A 22462-nucleotide genomic window follows, 5' to 3' on the forward strand; every position below is an offset into this window, starting at 1 on the left:
CAGTCTGAGTTTCCTGTCTCTCCTTCTCTTCCCACTCTCTCAAGAACTGTTTCTATAATCCACTCCAGACCAATTGTTTCTCATTGCAAAATTCAATGGGAAATTCTAAGTGTTTGATTACTTTATCCTTTAGTAACATGTGCACAATAATTAATTCCTTCTTGTTCTCTTTGCTGTTACCTGAGCACCTCCAGCATTCTGCTTCTTCTGGTGCTTTCTGTGTCCTCCAACCTGGATCCACAGAACCTTTTCTCTCTCACTTTTCTTTGGGTCACTGCTCAAATATCACCTCCTAGGGAGAGTCTTTCCTGCCTAGTCTATCTAAAATAGCAGCCCTATTTGTTCTATTCTTTACCCTGGTTTGCTTTTTCCTAACATTTATCATATGTACAGATCTACAGAAATAGAAGTTCAGTAAGGGCAAAAGCAGCCTTTTCTGTCTTGTTAAAATCTGCAAGATATCCAGCCTCTCAACAGCCCCCACTACATAGTTCATCTTCAGTATACATTTGTTGAGCAAACAAATAAATAGGTGAATGTCATTCACTCCTCTGCTAAAACTTTTTCAATGACTCTTCATTGCCTTGAGTAGCATGAAATGCCTTAGCCTGGCATAAGACTCTACAAAAAAAAAGACACCCTACTAACCATAGGGTGTTGTGGTGAGTATTAAACAAGTTAATACTTACAAACCACTGAATTAATATTCAGAATGTATTAGTAATTTACTATTATTGATTTGTACTCTTTTTTCAACTAGATTCTGTGCCTTGACTATATGGTGAATGTCTGTTTATCATAAGTATTTCAAACATTACCTCCTCTGTATTTCCTTTCCAACTTCTCAGATGCTGAGATGAGGATAGTGCTCCCATATTTAGTGACTGCCAGCTGTGACCCTGTCACTCTGCATTTGAACTGACTTCTCCTCCCTTTATGTGATCTACCCCTTGAAGAGAGACACAGCATCTTATTCATCTTTCTAACCCATGGGCCTATCTCAGGACATGGCACATAGTAGCTACTTAATAAATGCACATTTAGTATAAATGAGTTTTGATTAACCACTTAAATCATTCTCCCCATCAGGTTTCTCAGTACTTCAAGAGGAGCTCTCCACTGCCCAGCATAAGCAGTCAGAGGAGCAAGCTTTTTCTAAAGAGAGCGAGTCCAGTGACCACCCTCCCATCGTCTCTGAGGAAGACATTTCTGTTGGTTATTCCACGTTTCAGGATTCCATCCCTAAAACTGAGGCAGACAGTGCAACAATAGTACTTTCTCCCCAAACACACAAGGAACAAGTTCAACAAGATTTCTCAGGGAAAATGCAAGACCTGCCTGAAGATAAGCAGGAATACTTGTGAGTTTCAAAAGCAAGTCTGCATGCCAATACCATGGGGGGGCCAGTTTTAAACTATTGCCAGTCATACAATACAGTTTTCAATAATTTTAAAATATCCCTCACCTATAACAAATGACAGAGCTACATCAAAAGAAAAGAAAACCTGAAACATTTAAAACATTGTGACAATGTGTGTGGGACAGACCTGTTTGAACTTCTAGTTCTGTGACCTTAGACAGTCCCTAAGTGCTTTGAGCCTCCATTTCCACATCTATAAGCCATGATAACAGTAGACACTTTACTTATTTCACAGAGAAAGGTCCAAGACATGCCTGTGAATGCATTGTTTGAACTGTAAACTTTTGTGTCGACAACACAGTCATCACTTGTACAATTGCTGCACCTTGTCTGCTCTAGAATGTTTCCAGTCTGGCACTCATTGTGCCTTGACTGGTCTGGAGCACGAAGAGTGACGGCAGAGGTATGGCAGCATTTATAAAAATAAAAATACACACAAATGATTCACACAGACCAAAAGACCATTGACACAAGGATGGGGTGAGAAGGGAAGTAAAAAGAGGTTTTCTAGAGAACTTCTGGCTAAGGAAGCTCCAGAGTATAGTGCAGCTCAGAACCTGAGCTCTTGGCTTTATGGAAACAAAGGAGAAACGGAGCTGTCTAAAAGACACTGTTGTCCAGAAAAAGAAAACTGATCATGAGAAGACAAATGTGTCCCTAACTCTGAAATATGAGAATAGTGTGTCACGAGGCAGCATTACAGCATTTCCTTTGTCATTATGTGAGTGTTGTTTGGTGGCCCTGGAATGTGAGAAGAGGGTAAAGTGGGTAATGAAGTGATCTCTCCTTCCAGTGAGCCACCCCTCCCATCTGCCTGTAGGGAAGAGCATAAAGTTGAGGTCAGGAAAAGATGAGAAGAAAAGAAAGTGCTATCAGAGAGGCACTGGATATTTGACATCAATGCCCAAAGGGCAAAACAGAAATTATGCTAAAAATAAGGGAGCAAAGAATTTTCATGTTTCAAAATTGGAGATTAAAATGGTTCATTGGAGTAACTCTAAACTGTCAGTAGAAAAAAAGTTTCAGTGTCAACAGATCCCTCTGTTAGTAATATTTTTTTCAGAGGCCCAATAAAAATTTCCTTTTAGTTATGATAATTAGATTAACAAGGGGATTTATTTAATTCTGTCAATGTTTCATTCTTACTTTAGAAATATTATTTACAAAGCATTATTATGTGAAGCTTCTCAAATCCTCAAAATTGCTGACTTATTGAAGAAAAAATAAAAGTTTAATTTATACTACTTTAGAGGTTAGAAAACTGTCATTCACTTTTGGATAATTTTTACCTTTGGAATACATCACTCTCCATCAATGCTACATCAGTGAGCCATATCTCTAGGCTACATCTTTATATATATATATANTTTTTTTTTTTTTTTTTTTTTAATTATTTTCTTGGCCAAATACACAAAACCCATCTTGGCTATCATGGACTATGAATACTAGCTTCACCTTTTCTTCTAATCCTCTTCCTCAAGCAGGGGAAATGTAAATGCCCCATATGTATTATTTGGCTTTTTTGTTCCAGTGTGACCTCCCCAGGTACAGAGGGGTCAGAGACTCACAAGGCCACGGCAGAGCCTGGCTCTCCCAGCAAGACTCCTGAGGAGATTAGTACCCCTCCTGAGGAGGAGAGGCAGTACCTTCAGACGCCAACGTCCAGTGAGCGGGGAGGCTCTCCCATTGTGCAAGAACCTGAAGAGCTCCCAGAGCCCAGGGAGGAGGGTTCCCCACGGAAGACCAGTCTGGTGATAGTGGAGTCTGCTGATGACCAGGCACAGATGGTGGAGAGACTCGATGGAGATGCAACTTTTGACAAGGCAAGACTTTCCTTCCTCTCCGTTTTCTTGCCCATCTGTAACAAAGCTACAAACCTTCCTCCAGTTTCACTTCTCTGATGGTTTATTTCTTATTATTTCAAAACAAAAAAATTTTGCCAGATTAATTAACCTAAGCTTTGGGAAACCCTCAGTTCTTTTAAAGTCTGAGAAACAATATATCTAGGAGAAATGGCACACAGGTGCAGTGCTAACTACTGGACCAAAAGTCATAATTTTATCACTGGAAACCTTTTGCTAAATGAAAAATGAATACCATGGTAAAGTGATAATCTTTGCAAAATTAGTAAACGTGTGGGCTAGTGATAGAGATTAGCAGTTAGGTAAGTTTGACAGCTCTGGGATGTGCTGGGCCAGCAGTCTTGTTACATCTTCACTGTCTGGTAATGAGCAGACAGACTGAATATCTGGTGGCTTTAGCTCCCAAAGCAAACTTTCCTCAGTGGAGGACAGATAATTTCCAAATTAGATTTTCTTAGATTTATTTTAGGACTAATTTAGCAAAAGAACATTTTGTCTAAATTTTGCTGTTTCTGAATGTCCAAATGGCTGATAGTGGCATGAGATTTTTCATAACATATCCTTTGTTATTAAATGAGGTTTAAAGTTGTGAAGATAGGTGTGTACCATCCTAAGAAATTTATTCTCAAAATGCGGCCTCTATGGTTCACATATTTCAGAATTAATTGGGAGCTTGATCTCCCCTTGGACCTCCTGAATCAGAAGGAACTCCAAGAAGTGAAGAGAGAGCAAATCTGCATTTTAAATAACTTCCCAGATGATGCTCGGGCCCAAAGAAGTATGAGAATCTGTCTGAATTAAACTTAGTATAGTTAAACTTAGTATAAAATAAATTAAATTAGATGTTGTTTTTTCCTTTTAGAAAGTAACAGATTTTAAAAGCATTTTATACTTAAAAGTATTTTTCATCATAGGCCTAGTAATAAAAGATTTGTTATATAAAAGAATTGAAATCTTTTTGAGGGAAAGGAAATACAACATCTTTGGATTCAAGATCTACATTTGTTTTAATTCACTATCAGGGTAACAACTGCTACTAGGATTTATCTAAAGTCATAACTAAAATTAGAAAAGATCCAGGCAGATGAGAACTGTGTCCTGATTTTGGCAGTTGTTTCAAAGAATGAATTCATTTCATGAATGGATTTTTATTCCACGTTTGCTTTGCACAGAATTATTCATCTCAAGTTCTTGGCTTCAATGCATACTAGTAAAAATATTTCAAACATGTTCTCTGGGCTTAAAAATTACCAAATTTAGCCTGAAATTCCATAGGCAAATAAGATAAAGACTTAAAACTATTATTTGGATGAATTATGTACTTAATCTATTCTGTGCATATAAATAAATTTTTATGTCATTTTGCATTCTACACACTGTATACAGGCCCGTTCCACTTATTCTTGATGAATCTTCAGGTATCTCTCATCAACTTCATATGTTGACATTTACACTCTTATGGTCATAACTTGGGCATCAATTTTGGTTACTTTTCTTGTAGACTATATTTCTAGGCAGTAGGTTTCTAATTGTATTTCAAGTAAAATTTGGCTTGAAGATATATATTCTTCCTTAGCAGAGAAAAATGTAGAGCTATAATCTGGGTATTTTAAAATATGTGTTGTGTTGTGTGTGTGTGTGTGTGTGTGTGTATTTTTTTGTTTGTTTGATTGTTTGTTTGTTTTTGGTACTGGTAATTGAACCCAGGGGCAATCCACCACCAAGCCACTTCACCAGTACTCCCTCCTTTTTTTTTTTGAAGAAGGGTCTTGCTAAGTTCCTTTTGGCCTGGCTAAATTGCTGAGGCTGACCTTGAATTTATAAGCCTCCTGTCTTAGCCTCCCCAGTTGCAGGGATTATAGGCATAAGTCTGAGGAATTTTCTCTTTATTAAAAAACATCATTCCATTAGGAAAGAGTAACTTCATATATGACTCTTAAGACATATGTTCTTATTTAAAATTATGTTCTTAGCCTCAACTGGCTTTAGGTCAAACTCATTGAATGTGATTGTTCTCTTCATTCTTGACTTCTTCGAAAAATAATTGTTATTTGTAGCTTGCCTTTTTTGATACCAGGGAAGTACACTACTGACTAGACAACAGCAACAGGAAATTTTGACTTCCTGCAAAAAGTTCTGCGACAAACACCAGCTATTCCTACATGTGTGGGTTACTCATCCCAAGTTTAAACACAAATGTCCATGACACAACTTGGATCCTATGTTTACACTCAGTTGTTTATGTAAAAGAAGTCATGTGGGCAAGATTCATCTCTTCAGACAGATTTTTGAAAGATGGGTTCTCTGACAGTTCTCAGAATTACAGATTTTTTTTCAATCATTGCCCCCCAAAATCTTTATTTTTGTTGAAGCCTGAGACTACCGCACTTTGCTTTTACCTCTGCTAACTTTTCTACCAAAGCCTCCATGAACAACATTCTCAGAATACAGTGGGAGCTAAAGGAGAAACCAGTAGGGAAGTCATTCCTTAGAATGTTAAAAAACAATGCTTCCATGCTTCCACCAGGAGCTAACAGAGGAATTAGGTGAGCTGGAGGCCAGCTCTGATGAGGAGGCGATGGTAACTACCAGGGTTGTCCGCCGGCGAGTCATTATTCAGGTACCAGTTGTTGAATTACTGCACGTCAGGGATGGTTCTGTCCTTGTACCCATAGAGAGTAACCCACCCAAAGCAATAAAAGCTCGGCATGCTCCATAGGTAATGCATGGCGACTTGGAAGCGGATCCCTTTAACTTTCTTATTTTATTTGTAAAGAAATGCAGTGTTAATGACATTTGCAGCCTACCTCCAAGAGCGGGAGCAAGCAAGAGCAAGATCTGGCTTCTTCAGTTCCTTCCACCTCACCTCTCGCTTATCTGTGTTTGTTTTAAGTTTTACCTAACTTTGATCAGATTCTCCTAAGCATGTTATTACCCACCTGCTTCTGTTTTTTATTAATCAAACTATTTGACAGGAGTTTGCATCTCAGCAATGCTTTTCCACATTGCCTTTGGTTTTCTAACATTCCTCATTTTATAAACACTTGGAAGTAGTTCCTCAGAATTTCAGCCCAATGCTGAAATGACCCTTTTCTCCCAACTATTTAGGGAGATGATATGCCTGACATCCCCCCAGAAACAGTCACAGAAGAAGAATATATTGATGAGCATGGACACACCGTGGTGAAAAAGGTACTGTCTAGGGTCTCCTCACATGGCTATTTAAAAATCTCCTCAAATTTCCTGTTTCAAATCTATCAGTGTTGCTATTCCTTAACTCAAAAATAAGATACACAAATGAAATATATTTCAGGTTACTAGGAAAATCATTAGGAGGTATGTATCCTCGGATGGCACAGAGAAAGAAGAGATTACGATGCAGGGGATGCCACAGGAACCTGTCACCATCGAGGAAGGTGATGGCTATTCCAAAGTCATAAAGCGTGTTGTATTGAAGAGTGACATCGAGCAGTCAGAGGTGAGGCCACACCATTCTTCAACACTCATAGAGAGGAGCACAGCAGAGTTCAAACAAGATGGAGGACATTGCTCATATTGGTCTCACTTCCTTTTATATGGCAGTCTGCTTATAGTTGCACATTCCTTTTTATTTTTTCCCCCATGATTTGTATAATAGCCATGAAGAAGCTTGGCAGCCATTGTACTCATTGTCTTGTGTCTGATCCTTTTCATTTCTGTTGTCTTTTTAATTTATAGTTGACCAGAACATAAATCTAAAAGTCAAGTATTAAAGTCCCTTTTGCTGAGCAAGGATGTTAGGAAGAGGCATTACATACAACTATGGTGCTAGTGTGTGATTGGGACACCAGCCTTCTGAAGGTCACTTTAGATAAATATTTGATCTTCCAACTTCTGCATTTCAGGGCCACTAAAAGCAGGATCCAGAAACTCCTTGATTCATAGTTTTATTTCTTTCTGTTTAACTTCCCAGTTTCAGGGACATGTTTACTCTCTTGGACATGTAATTTGTGAAATTCTCACCGTTTTACAATCCTTCATATCCTCAAAATATAACTATGAGGTTATCTGGAAATCTACATGTCAGTTTCTCATGGTTTTTTGAGTTCCTCCTTTGGGGATTAACTTTATCTTAATGGGCCAGATGAAACCACTTGAACGTGAGAAAAGAGAGTTCATCCATAGATTGCTCTGTCTACATTACACTATGTAACCAGTCTTGCTCACAAAACTGATTGATTAATTTTTATTCAAGTGATATTAAGTAGGGGCTATGGAGATTTATCCATTAAACAGACATTGCCAATTGATTATAGTTTACTTTTTCCAAGCTTCCTCCTCTTTTCCACATACTGTTTTCCAGCAGGCCAGCATATAATATTGTAGTTACTGTGCTTTGTTTTTTAGAACAGAAAAACTAATTATTTGTTACATTTTAGCAGTCAGAAAATGTATTTTGTGTGTCCTTCATTTCATTAGGTCACTTTGTCTGAACCCAGCATTTTGTCCAGTACCTCACAATTTCAGGCTGAGCCAGTAGAAGGCCGTAGAGTCAGCAAAGTTATTAAAACAACTATGGTGCGTGGAGAAAGGATGGAGAAACATCTGGGGGATTCTAGTTTAGCCACTGATCTTCCTTCAGCCAAAGATGACTTTGAAGAGGTATTAGAAGCATCTTTTTGTCTTTTACTTTTTTTTTTTTTTTTTTTTTGATGTGCATTTTACATTTATTTTGTGCTTCAAAAGAAAATTGCTTGTCATTATGTCATTTCATACACAAATTCATGGAAGGGAAGAATGCAGCATAATCAAGAAAGCAGATTTTCTGTTTGAATAACTCGTATGGTGAAGTGATGTTTCCTCAGCTTAATGGTGTTCATCCATGTCACCCTAAAAGCTTTTAAAAAATCTAGGTAACCAGGATGCACTTCTGCAAAATTAGAGTCAGAATCTAGAGCTGGAGCATGGTCATCTGTAGGTTGTATAAAGGTCTCAGAAATGTTCTGTACTCCTAATAAGGGAAAGAAATAAAGATGTTGCAAATTATCTTTGCTAGCTAATATTATCAACACTGCCAACGATAGACATTAAAAAATTTGGATATGTTTTATAATTGTTACTTTAAAAATTATTTAAAGTTACTTATATTCTGGTTTCAGCAATGAGGAAATAGGTCCACAGTGGCAGATCCACAGCAGTAAGCTAATTTGACTTTACATAAACTGCCTTAGAATTTGATATAACCCTTGGCATGAATTGACCTGAAGCTATTTTGACATGAAATCTACTTTCTTAGAGTGAAAATCCATATGTTTTTCTATTGGTAATCATTGGGTTTGATTATAGGATGCTATCTCCACCTCCTCTGAGATGCTAGTTATATATAGTTTATATATCATGTAACCTTTCTAAAATCTAAATTCTGAAGCACATATGATGAAGAATTGGTTGGGCATGAACAAACACCCACAAGATATTTTTACTGTTGAAATACTTAGAAGTGAAATGCTGTAGGTATATCGTCGAATATACCTGCAACATATATTGAGATTACCTAGGAAGACGTTCGTATACTAAAAACAAACCTTACTTAAATACTTTTAGTTTTTCACATTTAACAACTGGAATCCTAAGATGATAATCCTCGGATTATCCAAAGGTAAATTCTCTGAGTTATATCCTGGCCATTGTTTCTGTGTTTGTCTCTGGTCATTATATTTATCCTCAGCATCTTTTCAGTAGGAAGGAATGGGGTGAAGGGAGGACATTAAGAGTCAGTCAATATGGGTACAGGTAAGTTTCCTAAAGTAATACAAAAAAATCTTCTTCACAAATGAGAGAAATTTTCAGGGACTTGTTAAGTAAAACTCAATTAGATCTGCTGCTAGGAGATATTTCTACTTATCCTTTCATATGTATCTTTTCATACTATGAATTGCAAAGTTGTAGATCGTGTTAAAGTCTATGGTTTATACTGAGTTGTGTCTTATTCTTTTTTTCTTACCTCAGGCTTTGAGTTACACAGGTAGCCACATGAAAGTCCACTTTCCCAGTTTAGTTGAGAATGAAATCCTGAAAGAGGATGGATCAATAATTAAAAGGTTTGGGTTAGCATGAGGTGATGTTTTGCCAACTAACACCATAATTTTTTTTTTCAATTTTAACAAAAGAAGGGCAGAGCCCCTGTGTAACCCTAACCCCCACCCCCCACAGGAAGTGCCAACTCTCCTATATTATAAAGCTTTGGTCAGGTGGTACCTGCAGTGCACGCTGATGCTTTGAAGGTGATGTTGAGGCCTAGCGATGGTGAGGTGAGATGTGTGCTCACACAGTCTGATGCTCTGGGTTTTAGCAAGTTGTCAAAGTCATTGAAGTCAGCCAGCTAGGTTTCCCATTGTGTTGATAGATTTGGAGAACAAAGGACGGGGGAATCTCATCAATTGTACACACAGTAATTTTGTGTCCAGGTACCTGCTGCTCAATCTTAGTAAATCATTACTTTAAATGTGTTTTGTGTTTAACAAACTGTTCATGACTCTGCATGTGAGTGGCAAGTAACATGAGCATGAGTTTGATGCCCATGAACCTGAATGAACCTAGCGATGCTGAAACCAGGGGCTTTTGAAAGTGAAGAAAATGCATGACCATAGGAAGCTGCACTTCTTGCCTATATAGAAGGAGGCTGGCTGTGAGGCGCTCTGGACTGCTGGTCTCTATTAGGGATCTGATGCATAAACTTGGGTGCCATTGCTATGGTCTACTTTCAGTTCTCTCTGGTCCTCTAGCAGCACAGTAAATATCTGTTTTAAAGAAATGTTCTCAGCCTCTCAGTGAAAAAACACGATGGGAACCCAAGTTACTATTGTGCTTTTCACTTCATTGAAAAGAAGAGAAAGATTGTCATTTCTAGTACTCTACAAGGCTATTTTAAACCTCTGGAACATAATAATTAGAACAGCAAAATTAAAGGTTTTGTCACAATGCTACTCTCCAACCAAATGTGAAAAACAGCAGCAGCTAGGAATTTAACAGAGTATAATTATTCTCTTAGAACTTTAAAAATGCTACAAGAATTAAGGACAAAATGCTTTTTATATTCTGAACTTTAAAGGCTTTTATCCATGTACTCAGATGAAACTATATAACCCTTGCCTGTCCTAACATCACAGGATCTTTAAATTGGAATAGATTTGGAAACCAATTGGTTCAAAGTTCTCCATAATAGCTATTGAATTTGAAGTTGAGAATATAGAACTATTGAGTTCCCCCAGCCAGTCACTGAACTATATTTGTGGTATGCAGCATTTAATCTTATTCATTACTGAAGCATCTTATTATACATCTGCATATACCTGCAAAATATACAAAAAATATTCTATGACAGAGGACCTCCCTTGCACCAATGCTATCAAAGCTCCTCCTAACTCTTGGCAGAAATCGTCAGATATTTGCCTTTTTTTGGAGGAAAAAAGTAAATGGATACTGAACAGAAAAACATGATCTGATTTATTCCCTTCCCTCCCCTCCCCTCCCTTCCTGCCTTCATTTTTGGTAGTCGGGATTGAACCCAGGAGTGCTTAACTGAGGCCACCTCCGCAGCCCTTTTTAATATTTTATTTAGAGATAGGGTCTCTCTGAGTTACTGAGGGAGGGCCTTGCTAAGTTGCTGAGGCTGCCGTTGAACTCATGATTCTCCTTCTCAGCCTCCCCAAGCTGCTGGGATTACGGGCTTGCGCCACCATGCCCAGCCATAATGTGATTTCAATCATTTGAATAAGATTTGACCATTTCATCAAGATTAATAAATTTTAGTTTGCCTTCAAATGCAAAGTTAGCCATGTAGTATCAAAGGAAAGGAGAGATGAGAAAGATTAAGAGAGAAGGAAACAAGGATGTCTAAAAGAAAGCTGAAAGTATTTTTGACTGAAATAAGTCACCTTTAAAAAATCAGAATGATCTTAACAAATGCATAGAGGTGTTGGGAAGGGGGCATATCTCCTAGCTCCTGAACACTGGGGAGAAATGTAAGGAAAATGGTGGCTCAAGCTACAAGTTTGATCCTTTCTGACTCTGGTTCTAAGTGAAGATGTGTGGCACAGGAGTTAAGGACTCAGGCTGTGGAATCTTGGGCTCTCGTCTGCTCTGCAAGTCTCCATGGCATGCTAAAACTGTTATTGTTAAATTTCGGGACATTGCTCAAATTCCCTAAGATTGAGTTTCCTTATTTATTGTAATAATTGTGCCTGGCACACAAAACACTTTCATCAAATATTTGTGGCATGAAAAAATTGTATTTACAAGTACAGAGAGAGAAGAACGGAGAATGAACAAATTATGATACAATCATTTTCAGGCAGGGATACAGAAAAATAATAGTATGAAATATAATGATAAGTAATAGTCTCTGTTCTCAAGTAATGTCCAGTCTGATGGGGGAGGCAAGGAAGCAACAGACTGTTAATTGCAATAGGATGCACTAAAGAACAAAGTATATGGGGGTTTTGTCAGGGCAGAGGAAGTGTCTGTCTTTCATGTTTGTTTTTTCCCTTTTCCTCTCCCTCCCTCACTATCCCCGGATGAAGCTCCAGAGAGGCCCATGTTGGTAGTTAACTTTCTTTTATATTAATAGGATACCATTTCAGTTTTTTAACTATGTCTCATAAAAAAGTTCTCTTACAGAATAATTTGGGGAAATTTGATGGGAATGTGACCCTAAAGTGTAAGTTGGCATTTAAGATGTTTTGAACAAATTGAATGAAAAACTCTTCTTCTTAGCCTGTTAAAAGTTGTTTGTGGAATCACCATTTCAGGACAAACTGGGCCCTTTTAGATGGATGTGAGTTAATCAAAACATGAGTGTTGTATGGTTTTCTTTTGAATCATAATGAAGCCTTGTTTCATTTATTTGAAATACTTCTCCAAGATTTCAACAATACTCCTTGTCCCCCAAAACACTTTTCAAAGTCTCATGAATCATTTCATATATGGTAGCCATATTTAAGAGACAAGAAGATACCGGTAGCTGTGATACTAATGGCTTGGTGTGGAATCATCGAGAAGTAATGTCATGGTTGGCTTCAGACCATGTTAGCAATGAAGAAAGAGCGTAACTCTCTCCCTGTCTGCTTTCCTCCAGGACAACCATGAGTAAAGCCAGCACACAGAAGAGGGCTGTGGTGAAGGACCAGCATGGAAAGCGCATAGACTTGGAGCACCTGGAGGATGTACCCGAAGCATTAGACCAGGATGACCTCCAGCGCGACCTCCAGCAACTCCTTCGGCATTTCTGCAAGGAGGACTTGAAGCAAGAGGCCAAATGAGGGGCTGCCCAGTTCTCACACCAGAAACCACACATTCACTCAATACGCAATTCCCATTTCCTTAGAGGAGTGACCTATCTGGCCTAATTGATGGGATCCCCTGACATTTCCACTGTTAGCAAACATACAGCATTTTGTTTTAGTTTTCCCCCATCCTTTTTAACTATAAGCTAATTTGTGACCAAAGATAGCATCCGTCATTCTGGATGCTGTATCCACTACTTTGTGTGTCTGTGCTAACCTGGGAACTGGCCACCTCCATTGTTCTTGCTTCTGCCCAAGCTCCATGAAAATCCACCGCTCAGAAGAACTTCACCTATAGACCTCTTCAAGTGACCATGCAGAGGAATCCTCCCAAGGGATATCCATGTACAATGTATATAGCTGAAATGCTCAGATGAACACCATATTAAAATAAAAACCACTGCCTATCATAACCACACTGGGCATCATGGAATAAAAGGCCTCTAGAAAACGAACAATGGTTAATTGAGATATTGCTAACACAATCGAATGATAATCCAGTTCTACTTCAAAAGAAGCACTTCAGACCTATCATGTCCTTAGAACTTGCAGAATAGCCATTGCTCCTAGGTAAAGATGGGTTAGTAATCTTGAACTGTGATAAGAAGTTATAGCTGGTGCTGGCCAGCATACTTTGTGACTCTCCAACACCATTCTGAGGGAGGGGAAGGAGGGAGCAAAAAGGTGAAGAGATTCAAACAATGAGGTATTCAGTTGCTGGAAGCTACATCCCGTGGCCTTCTAGCATCATCAGGTCTTGTAGATTTTGAACACGTTGGCAGGGTATTTTAAAAGCTATAACTACTGTAGTTTTCCAGTTTTCATTGCTGCTTTAGCAAACCACGCTGTCTTACTGGTGGTACTTTCTTCTGGCCACTGCACTGTAGATACTCCATTGGAAACAAGATTTACCCACTACACAAAAGATTAAAACTCCTTCACCATGTTGGAGTGGTTTCTTTTTTTCCATTTTTTCCTCCAGATTTATATCTTCTCTAATACCTGCATGTGGCATTGAAAAAAATCAAAACCACAGTCAAAACCCCTCTTCTAATCACATTAATGGTTTTTCGTTCCTTTTGCCCTGAGTGAGCACTTTCCATTCTCCAGCTAGGTCTGTTTTTCAGCTTGCAGACAAGATTGAGAAATCCTTTGAAAATTTGGTTTTGGTTAAAATTTTTCGGTTTATTTATTTGAAATCCAAACTCCCTTGGAAACTCTTAAGTGCATTTGTGCACTTTACTGTTTGTTTGTTTCAAAGAAGGGACTGTAACAACCTGAGTGATTTCCATGTCCTCTTTCTTATTCCTCTAGTGGTTGAAGCTGTGTAGCATTTTAACATATATATATATTCACAAATATATTCATATAAACAGTATACATTTTGAATCAGTTATTTGTTAAAGAAAAGTATATTCAATGAAGATGAAATTTAAAAAAAGAAAAAAAAAAAAGAGTCTATCCTCCAGGGATTGAGCTTTCTCCAATTCTATCTGGTCTTTTCCTGTTGTGCAAAAAATGACTCATTGCTCCGAATGTCAAAAACAAATGCGACAAACAATGGCACTTCATCATTTATAGTATGTTGCCAAAAGAGAAAATTTCCTGGGAGGGAGGTTTCCCATAAGCCAAATCTCCTAAGCCTCAAATACTAGCACTTTTTGGCAGTTGGATAGGAAATACACGCATTCTTTGGCAGCCAAAAGGAGAAAGGCCTGTGGCGGAAACTTTTTGAGACATGCCATGGTCTTCTTGTCAAAACCTTCACTGGAGCTCAAGAAAAGCATTTCTGTTGTGTTATTTGCAGTGCAGATGGTGTCTGTGTAACAACATAATGGTTAATCACCTTCTTTTGATTTTGATTTTTGCTGTGTTATCAAAAAACTTGAATACTGTGAGAAGAAGTGAATTTTCAGTTGATGAATCAGCATCTTGTTCCCATGGTGATAACACTAATTGAATATATCTATGAGGGCATGTATTAGTTAATGGAAAAAAAATACAACACTAACAATACATAGCTGCAATGTTGTACAATGGCTGATTTAATTAAATAAAATGTACAAGTGTTAAATGTGGCAACAGTGATTTGTTCTTCTTTATCACAGACCTGTAGTTACAGGAAAATGAGATTATTAAAGAGATAAGATAGTCTGAAGCCAACAGAAAGACACAAATTCCTGCTTTCTTCAGTTTTATATAGAAACTGAGTGTGCTATATGTGTCAAGCACTGGGATAAATAGAAAGACTCAGTCTTTGCCCTCCAGGAAATTTAATTGCTTTTGCTATGCAACAGAGAGAAGTTAAGCGTGTATGTTTAGTTTGGGGGTCACTAGTAAACAGAAAATGGGAATCTAGGGACTTGGTGGAGATGAGAATGTGGTAACCAGGTGTCAGCATCATAGCCAGTTTACAGGACAGAACCGTTGGGTTCTTTTCCATAAGGTCAAGGTTATCACAAAACACCTGCCTCTGGGAACAGCTTTTAGCTTTGAGCTTTTATTTCTCTTTTATTGCCAAAGAACTGAAAATTAAATGAATATACTAATATAAGTAAAGACAAGACCGGAATTGGCAAAATCAAAATCAGTTGTGTTTGGAGTGTCTGGTTTTGTTATGTTTTTTGAAAGATCTTTTTAATGCCACCATAATATTTTTTTGCCATAAAAGCCAAAGACATAGTTTAGGAATTGAGTAGGTTTTGTTTAAGTCTTATCTAATATGTGATATGAAGCTTACTGAATCTGTTTAATCAACCTGGTTGACTAATACATTCTTCTGAAATTAAAATACCTATTAGTACTGAAATATATTTCAAAGAAAACACAATCAAAGTTCAAAAAATTTTCCAAAATGGGAGTTGCTGTACTCCTCATTTGCTAAGTATTTTGCACTTTCTACTTATAGGAACTCTCGTATTGCCTTGGGTTTGATGAAGGCAATCAAAAAATCAGAGAATAAACCATGTCTTCTCATGTTGAATTATTTGCTGTGCAAACCCTATTTCTTTAAATGAGCCTCAGTGACTCAGATGCCCTTTTACAGAAATAAATTTAAAAGTAGGATGGGGCAAACGCTCCAGCCTGAGGAAAGATTATGCACAACTCATAAATGACTTGCATTAGTCAGAGAGAGGTGTAAATTACACACAAGCACATGGATACAGGCTTGAATTTGAAATCAGGCTGCTTGTGAAGTCGTTCACTTTATGTCAGCGTAGAGTATCTGGGTGTGGGTAAGTGGGCAGGCACAAGAATAAACCAGATAAAGAGAAGCTAAATATATATTTAATGAGAACCAAAATCACTGCACATTTTTCTTGAATCATGGAATAAAGATGATGTTCTTGCTTTCATTATGCTTAAAGGAAAAGAAATTGAAAGGCTTTGTGTTCATTCACCACTTCCACTTAAAACCTACACACTCCTTCCCTCAGTTAAAGAATGATTTGTTTCTAATCTAATTGAAGCTAGAAATTCAAGCTTAGAATGAACCAGTAAATATGTAACACCACTCCGTCTCACCATGATACTAGAACATTTAAGAATATCTTTTAAATTTCTGAGAACGAAAACGAAACTTCATTTCTACCTCCTGCACAAAAATTAAAATATTCCTGTTTGGTTGTACTCAGACTTTCTGGGAGGAAAAAAAAAACCTCTCTGGTTTTAAATTAGCTTCACAACATGGAATAAATGGTATATGAGAATACATTTTGGGAAGAGCTGTTAGATATGATGGACAGACACATTTGACAGTGGTATTTGCCATAATTCAATAGATCCAACAGAGTCCATCATTAGAAATATTCAATGGATAAGTTCTTGAACGATTTCAGGGAGGAAATATGATCACTGGGTAAATATGTTGATTTTTTGAGCAAGTCCTGGGTGGGAATCAGTCCAGCTATGTTCATACTTATTGGGTGACTTTGTGAAAGTCACTCCGGATAGATAATTTCCTCATCAGGAAAAGATGGTAATAATTGCTTCAGATGGGTATCCCTGTGCCAGATGCAGGTGAGGGTGGCAAGCCTTGCTCTATGTGTCACCCTTTAAAATAAAAGTGCCATGGCAGCTAATGTGTCCTTGGTGTTCATTTGTGATCCTATTTGTGATCATCCCTCTCTCAGGGAAGGAGTGAGCTCAGGGTAGGTGTTGGAGGCCATAAGTTAGTCCTCTAGGTTAGAAAACTTAGTTAAGTGCTTCCCGTTAGGGAAGAGCAGGGACATGGTCAATTAAGCCCTTTTGTCCTCTCCCTATTCTGAGGAAGGGTGCCTCAGGAGCTCTTGGTCAATAGGTCGTTAGAATTCAGTTCTGGTTTCTGTTCCTGTTTCAAGCTTCCCCTCCCCCCTCTCCCATGCTCTGTTTTGGGTTTTGTTTTTAATTTTTTTTTCTCAAAACTGACTGCAGAATTGGATGGAGCCACCAGACTCCCTTACTGAGTGACTGTTCCCCACAAGGAACAGGTCCAGCAGAGAGACAACTGAGAAGAGCTGTCAGGGCCTGGGCTTGGCTGAAGGTGGGTGTGAACACAACAGCTGTCTTTGTACATGTGCAGGAACAACAGAACACAATGTCAGCATGGCGGACACATTGTGCCTGTTTCTCCAGGGTGTTGATCAGAGCCCAGTAGTCTGGTAGAGAATTTACATAGTGCTTGTAGAGCCACAACTTCTGCACAAGAAAGTCGGCATGGATTTTCAAGTCACTCAAGTATAGGAAACCTTAGGGAACCCACCACCAACAACAACAACCCTACTTTCTCAATCCTCGGAATCAGAAGGACCATGTGGAAGTCTGTAGTTCCAAAAGTCCAGTTAATATTTAGAATGGTATAGTAGTCTCCTGGGACTGCCATCCAAAAATGTCATAGTCTGCATGACTTAACATAGATTTATATTCTCACAGTTCTGGAAGAGGAACATCGAAACATCCAAGGTCAAGATTTGGCAGGGTTGGTTTCTTCTGACCCAAACTCTCTGGCTAGCAGATGGCAACCTTCCCACTGTGTCCTCACATGCTCTGGCACACACATCCTCTGGCCTTTGTGTGTCCAAATTTCCTCTTCTTTTAAGGTCACCAGAGAAATTGGATTAGGACTCTCCCTTGTGGTCTTATTTAATTGAATCACCTCTTTAAAGATCCTATCTCTAGACAGTCACATTCTGAGGTAGTGGGTATTAGGACTGCAACATGTGAAACTGAACATGTGGGGGCCCAATTCAGTTCATAACAATTAGGTTTTGTCCAAAAACAAAGGCCTTTTTGCAGGAAAGGATTTAATGCAAGGAATCAGAAACTTACATCAATGCTGGAAGGGTTAAAAGAATGAAGGCAAGGAAGCTGCTGCTGCTTTGAAAAAAATCAATAGTGCAGGGACCAGAAATCCAAGCTGCCACCTATGGGCTCAGCTTCGTAGTGCACGGTGGAGAGAAAGACAGACAGACGGACGGACATATTTATTGCAAGGAATTGGCTCATATGATTATGATTAGGGAGGATGAAAAGTCCCATGATTCGCTGTCAGCAAGAGAGAGACTTAACGGTGTTATCTAGTCCAAAGACGCTTTGAGGCCTGAGAAAAGCTGATGCTTCAGTTTGAGTCTGAAGGCAGGAAAAACCCAAATCCCAGCTCAAAGCAGGAGTTACCTCTCACTTGCAAGACAGCCAGTCTTTTTGTTCTACTCAGGGCCCCAACTGATTGGATGAGGCTCACCCACACTAGGAAGGGCGATCTTCATGACTCAGTATACCCATTTAAATGTGAATCTCATCCAGGAACACCCTCACGGACACACCCAAAATACTGTGTGACCAATAATCAGACACCCCATGGCCCAGTCAAGCTGACACATAAAATCAACTTCCATGAATGCTTTTCCTCTCCCTATCTCTAACATTACCTGTATTCACCCGAATACATATTTTTTTTCCACAGAGTGCTCTCTTGCTTCCCTGTCCTTGCTGTGGTTTGAATTTTTGTGTCCCTACCCTTCAAAGTCCCATGTTGAAATATCTCCCACCCATGCATTAGGAGGTGGGGCCTTTGGAAAGAGATTAAATCACCTAAGTGGACCCCTCATAAGATGAGTGCCCTTATAAAATTCCCCCACAGAGCTAGCTGTATCCCTTCTGCCACACAAGGACACAGCGAGGAGATACCATCTGTTTCCTAGAGGCAAGTCCTCACCAGACACCAAATCATCAGCATCTTGATCTTGGAATTTTTTTTCGCCTCTAGAACTAAGAGATAAACATCTGTTGTGTACAAGCAGCCCAGCCCACGGTGTCATAGCAGCCCTGTGACCCAGACAGCCTGGCTCTCACCTCTGCATCCTCTGTAGCCTTGTTCTGCAAGTGGCACCCTCACTGTTACTATCCTCCATTGGCTTCTCCCAGCCTGGTTTCCCAGCTTACCACTTCTCAATTCTTCTACAGTTAGGTTTCCAAAAACCTCTAAAAATTAAACATATTAGAAGTTATGGGATATGGCTAAGCAGGGGCCAGAGAAAAACTAAATGCATTAAAATCAGGTGATAGCTTATCTGCCCGAAAGTGGCCAGAGAAGAAAACAATTCTATGAATTGTCATAGAAAATAAGGAGCAGGGCCCTGGGTTAAGTGAAGAGACCAGGCAACATGCTGTGGATATTGAGGTGCACAGAAGCCTTCAAGAATTAATACATTAATTTAGGAGGAAAAAAATGTAAAAATACAGCCAAGACCTCTCAAGTACTAATACAATTACCACTAACAAAATCAAGAGATTTTAAAAAAAGAGAGAGAAAGAAAGCAAGAAAGAAAAGAAGAATGTTAGAAAATAGAAGAGTGAAGCAGGAAGAAAATGTTTTCTAATTTTAGGTAAATAAGTGTAAAAAATGAAGGGGTTAATTTTTTTAAAAAAACTGAATTTGCTATAATTTGCCTTAGAGGACATAACTCCAATAACCATAGAAGAAACTGAGAAGGTAACCAAATATTTAAAGAGTGCCAGATCCTATAGGAAGGCCCTAAGCACTTAGTGAGACACTGTCTCAAAAAAAAAAAAAAAAAAAAAAAGGACTGGGAACGTGACTCAATAGGTACCTCTGGGTTTAAACCCTATTACAAATAAATAAATAAATAAATAAATAGCACCAGATCTTGGTCTGTTGCAATGGATTCTATTAAGCTTTCAATTCACAGATAATTATAGCAACTTACACTACCAAGAGCCTTGGGAGAAAAGTTCCTAGTTTTTTTCTTTTTTAAACACAGCAAATCATTGGTACTGAAACTGGACAAAATGCAACAAAATAACCATGCAAAATAATAAGAGAATAGATCGATTTCATTAAGGAATATCTATGTAAAAATCACAAATAAAAAATAAAATGTATTTCAGCACACATTAAAAGTAAGAAACCATGACCATGTGGCTTCATTCCAAGATATAAATATGGCTTGTTAAACACAGCAATTAATAAAATTTCTCACATTAGAAGGTTAAAGGGGAGAAAGCAATATGCAATTACTCCCAGTGATGATCAACATGCATTTGGTAAACTCTAGCATCCACTCTCGATTTTTGTACTTTTCTAAGAAAAGAAGAAAAGAGATATTTCTTCTTAAAATGATCAAATTATGGGGCTGGGGATGTGGCTCAAGCGGTAGCGTGCTGGCCTGGCATGCGCGGGGCGCTGGGTTCGATCCTCAGCACCACATATAAATGAAATAAAGACGTTGTGTCCACTGAAAACTAAAAAGTAAATATTAAAAATTTCTCTCTCTCTCTCTTAAAAAATGATCAAATTATGTATGCATATGTGTTTGTATAAACTGTACATCTCTAACATATATATGTTCAAATGAATTTAGGTTAGCCCTTAAGTCATGTACATTTTAGCACAGCTTTTGCAAAATTTGCAATAATAGACAAAAACTTAACTCTGACTCCACCCTCCACACAGCCACCTCTTCCTCACCTGCCTTGTGTTAGCCCTGGGCATCTCCAATGACACCAGGCCCAGTGTGCTTGTTGCTAAGATATTGCCTCGGTTCTTTATAAAGGGAGATCAGTTATGGGATACTTATGAAACTTTTCTGTAAAAGTACCAAAATCAATACACTAAATAAATTGTTCCCTTTTTTTTTAGAAAACATAAGGAAGAATATGCTACAAATAGAGGATTCTTTTGTCACATAATACAATTAGAAAGAATTTATTTTTAGAATGTAGTTTCCAAGTGATTTTAATTTTAACTAAAATTTGTGCACCATAAGATTTATTTATTGTCTTTCTCTGTCTCTGTCTCTCCCTCATCCAACACTCTACTGGGAATTGAATCCAGGGCTTCACACATGCTAGGCAAACACTCTACCACCAGCTGTACCTCCAGCTCTTTTAAAAATTTTCACTTTGAGACAGAGTCTCATTAAGTCACAGAAGCTTGTCTAGAACTTGCAATCCTCATGCCTCAGCCTCCCAAGTCACTGAAATTACAGGTGTGTGCCACTGTACCCAGCTAGGAAGTACCTTTTACTTCATGCCTTTTGCTCTGTAATCTGGATTTTTAAAAAGTGAACTAAGACCTCTAAGGTTAAAAGTGAACTAGGAGCTCAAAGGAGGAGACATATGCCTCTTACATGAAAATTTATCTTGCCTAATACCACTGGGAGCAATCCTACATAAGACATAATGTCCACTATTTCCAATGTTATCTGGCCTTGTTAAAGAAGCATTGGTCAATGCAATTTGAAAAATCGAAGAAAGTATGAATGTTGGAAAAGAAGAATCAAACATTATGTTTTTGAACTCAGGAAAAACAAAGACAAATACTGTCAACAATTGGGTACTCCTTTTAAATCATACTAGAAAATGTATAACTTTTCTTAACACGCTCACGCGCATACACACACACACACACATACACACACACAAATATCCAAATTAAAAATAAAAAGGAGGAAGTGATTTATACAATTTACAAAGGAGATTTCATTGATTGTTTTAAATGCAATAAGAAAGGTGCAAGAGTCCATTTAAAAGTGGTTTAAGATTTTACCAAAATAATGAGCATACACTACCTTGTATAGAATAATACTTCAGTAACATCATTTCTTTATTTTTAGATTAAATTGATCACAAGAAAGTTGCTTGTAGGATTTTTAACTGGAGCTCACATTTTTTTTTTTTAAGGAGGTGAATTTATCAGGAAGGTTCTATACGTTAAAAAAAAAGGAATGTTGTTACTTGACCTGTAGTTTTACCAGATGTTAAATGTATTTTAAGCTACTGTTTGTAAAAGTATTGCAGCAATAGACGGTGAGAGCAAAGAAATAGAATGGGAAATACAGAAAGAGAAATTAATCCATAATAATTGGAAATTTGTCATAGAAATAAATGTAGCATTTTAACTCAGTCAGAAAAGAGCAGACCACTCCATACAGTGTTGGGTCAAATGGCTAATAATCTGGAACATGAGATAAAGCTAGCTCTCTATTTATTCTTCCTTATCAAGATAAATTCTAGCTCAATTACTTAAATGTACATTTTCTTAAAAAAACTTTAAAACTAATAAAAGGAAAACAGAGCAAACTATGACTTTAGTGAGGAAGATGTTTATAGACAAGAAAAAACCTAGAAACCTGGATACATTTGACTATATACATATTTTAAATATTCATATAGAAAAACATATTATAAAACAAGTTTAGAAAAAAAATGGAAAAGTATGAATAAATGGATTACATAAAAAGATCTCAAATAATATAAAAACAAGAAAGGATACGAACAAGCTATTCATTTAGTCACACAAAAAAGTTCAAATGACTTGTTTACCTGGCAATATATTCCAGTCTCACCTACAATAAGAT

The 22462-nt window shown here is 37.9% G+C and overlaps 1 protein-coding gene across 50 annotated transcripts in view; it reads left to right on the top strand.

Annotated features, from left to right (window-relative positions):
- Window positions 1-14683, top strand: part of Ank2 (ankyrin 2) — a 554279-nt gene extending 539596 nt beyond the window's left edge. For 14 of the 50 annotated variants that reach the window (XM_048813778.1, XM_048813780.1, XM_015484657.2 and 11 more), the window contains 7 exons: window positions 1090-1360; window positions 2952-3243; window positions 6391-6474; window positions 6596-6760; window positions 7741-7923; window positions 9271-9362; window positions 12398-14683. In XM_048813778.1, the coding sequence (XP_048669735.1) occupies window positions 1090-1360; window positions 2952-3243; window positions 6391-6474; window positions 6596-6760; window positions 7741-7923; window positions 9271-9362; window positions 12398-12581 (1271 nt within the window). In that variant the 3' untranslated portion in view covers window positions 12582-14683. Of the gene's footprint in view, window positions 1-1089; window positions 1361-2951; window positions 3244-5809; window positions 5903-6390; window positions 6475-6595; window positions 6761-7740; window positions 7924-9270; window positions 9363-12397 lie in introns of all 50 variants that reach the window. The other 36 variants (XM_048813795.1, XM_048813799.1, XM_048813794.1 and 33 more) reach the window with 5 other exon arrangements.
- The last annotated feature ends 7779 nt before the right edge of the window (window positions 14684-22462 follow it).

Source organism: Marmota marmota, unplaced genomic scaffold (genome assembly GCF_001458135.2).
Source record: "Marmota marmota marmota unplaced genomic scaffold, marMar, whole genome shotgun sequence".
Classification (NCBI taxonomy): domain Eukaryota; kingdom Metazoa; phylum Chordata; class Mammalia; order Rodentia; family Sciuridae; genus Marmota; species Marmota marmota.